Below are 2,433 nucleotides of genomic sequence, written 5' to 3' on the forward strand. Positions count from 1 at the left end.
CATTCCTTGTTGTAGGGTCGTTCCATTGCTTGTTGTAGTGTTGTTCCATTGTTTGTTGTAGTGTTGTTCCACTGTTTGTTGTAGTGTTGTTCCAGTGTTTGTTGTAGTGTCGTTCCATGGCTTGTTGTAGTGTTGTTCCATTGTTTGTTGTAGTGTTGTTCAAGTGTTTGTTGTAGTGTTGTTCCATTGCTTGTTGGAGTGTTGTTCCATTGCTTGTTGTAGTGTCGTCCCATTGCTTATTGTAGTGTCGTTCCATTGCTTGTTGTAGTGTTGTTCCATTACTTGTTGTAGTGTTGTTCAATTGCTTGTTGTAGTGTCGTTCCATTGCTTATTGTAGTGTTGTTCCATTGCTTGTTGTAGTGGTGTTCCATTGCTTGTTGTAGTGTCGTTCCAGTGTTTGTTGTAGTGTCGTTCCATGGCTTGTTGTAGTGTTGTTTCATTGTTTGCTGTAGTGTCGTTCCATTGCTTGTTGTATTGTTGTTCCATTGTTTGTTGTAGTGTTGTTCCACTGTTTGTTGTAGTGTTGTTCCAGTGTTTGTTGTAGTGTCGTTCCATGGCTTGTTGTAGTGTTGTTTCATTGTTTGCTGTAGTGTCGTTCCATTGCTTGATGTAGTGTTGTTCCATGGTTTGTTGTAGTGTTGTTCCATTGTTTGTTGTAGTCTTGTTCAAGTGTTTGTTGTAGTGTCGTTCCATGGCTTGTTGTCGTGTTGTTCCATTGTTTGTTGTAGTGTTGTTCAAGTGTTTGTTGTAGTGTCGTTCCATTGCTTGTTGCAGTGTTGGTCCTTTGCTTGTTGTAGTGGCGATCCATTCCTTGTTGTAGGGTCGTTCCATTGCTTGTTGTAGTGTTGTTCCATTACTTGTTGGAGTGTTGTTCCATTGCTTGTTGTAGTGTCGTCCCATTGCTTGTTGTCGTGTCGTTCCATTGCTTGTTGTAGTGTTGTTCCATTGTTTGTTGTAGTGTCGTTCCATTGCTTGTTGCAGTGTTGTTCCTTTGCTTGTTGTAGTGGCGTTCCATTGCTTGTTGCAGTGTTGTTCCATTGCTTGTTGTAGTGTTGTTCCATTGTTTGTTGTAGTCTTGTTCAAGTGTTTGTTGTAGTGTCGTTCCATGGCTTGTTGTAGGGTTGTTCCATTGTTTGCTGTAGTGTCGTTCCATTGCTTGATGTAGTGTTGTTCCATGGTTTGTTGTAGTGTTGTTCCATTGTTTGTTGTAGTGTTGTTCCACTGTTTGTTGTAGTGTTGTTAAAGTGTTTGTTGTAGTGTCGTTCCATGGCTTGTTGTAGTGTTGTTCCATTGTTTGTTGTAGTGTTGTTCAAGTGTTTGTTGTAGGGTCGTTCCATGGCTTATTGTAGTGTCGTTCCATTGCGTGTTGTAGTGTTGTTCCATTGCTTGTTGTAGTGGTGTTCCATTGCTTGTTGTAGTGTCGTTCCATCGCTTGTTGTAGTGTCGTTCCATTGCTTGTTGGAGTGTTGTTCCTTTGCTTGTTGTAGTGGCGTTCCATTGCTTGTTGCAGTGTTGTTCCATTGCTTGTTGTAGTGTTGTTCCTTTGCTTGTTGTAGTGTCGTTCCATTGCTTGTTGCAGTGTTGTTCCTTTGCTTGTTGTAGTGGCGATCCATTACTTGTTGTAGTGTCGTTCCATTGCTTGTTGTAGCGGAAATCATTGCTTCCTGTAGTAGCAATACACAACTTCCTGTACTGGTAACACACAGCTTTCTGTAGTGGAATCTATTGCTTGTTGTAGCAGAAATCCATTGCATCCTGTAGTGGCAATACACAGCTTCCTGTAGTTGCAATACACAACTTCCTGTAGTGGCAATACACAGCTTCCTGTAGTTGCAATACACAGCTTCCTGTAGTGCCAATACACAACTTCCTGTAGTGGCAATTCACAGCTTCATGTAGTTGCAATACACAGCTTCCTGTAGTTGCAATACACAGCTTCCTGTAGTTGCAATACACAACTTCCTGTAGTGGCAACACACAGCTTCCTGTAGTGGAATCTATTGCTTGTTGAAGCGGAAATCCATTGCTTCCTGTAGTGGCAATACACAGCTTCCTGTAGTTGCAATACACAGCTTCCTGTAGTGGCAATTCACAGCTTCATGTAGTGCCAATACACAGCTTCCTGTAGTGGCAACACACAGCTTCCTGTAGTGGAATCTGTTGCTTGTTGAAGCGGAAATCCATTGCTTCATGTAGGTGCAATACTCAGCTTCCATTAGTGGCAATACACAGCTTCCTGCATATTACCAATGTTACGCGATAAATCAATGCTTGGTGTAAATTCAAACATAAGCTTACAGTATGGGTTAATTGCAAACGTCTTATGGAAAAAGAGGAAGTGTTTTGCAATCTGATTTACAATAGTGAGTTTTTTGGATGTGGGAAAGGACGATAACATTATTTCCATTTCGCATAAAAAATCGACTCGGGGTT

At 41.4% G+C, this 2,433-nt stretch overlaps 1 protein-coding gene across 1 annotated transcript; it reads right to left on the reverse strand.

Moving 5' to 3' along the window:
• Window positions 1-297: 297 nt before the first annotated feature.
• On the reverse strand, window positions 298-1,176 carry LOC110455089 (bifunctional endo-1,4-beta-xylanase XylA-like). The gene has a single exon (XM_021505029.1). The coding sequence runs from the start codon at window positions 1,174-1,176 to the stop codon at window positions 298-300; it is 879 nt and encodes a 292-aa protein (XP_021360704.1).
• Between the last annotated feature and the right edge of the window lie 1,257 nt (window positions 1,177-2,433).

This window comes from Mizuhopecten yessoensis, unplaced genomic scaffold (assembly GCF_002113885.1).
Source record: "Mizuhopecten yessoensis strain PY_sf001 unplaced genomic scaffold, ASM211388v2 scaffold8131, whole genome shotgun sequence".
Lineage (NCBI taxonomy): Eukaryota > Metazoa > Mollusca > Bivalvia > Pectinida > Pectinidae > Mizuhopecten > Mizuhopecten yessoensis.

Excerpts from the sequence above, each read along its gene's own strand:
- LOC110455089 (XM_021505029.1), bottom strand. The coding sequence starts at position 1,176 with ATGGAACAACACTACATCAAGCAATGGAACGACACTACAGCAAACAAT.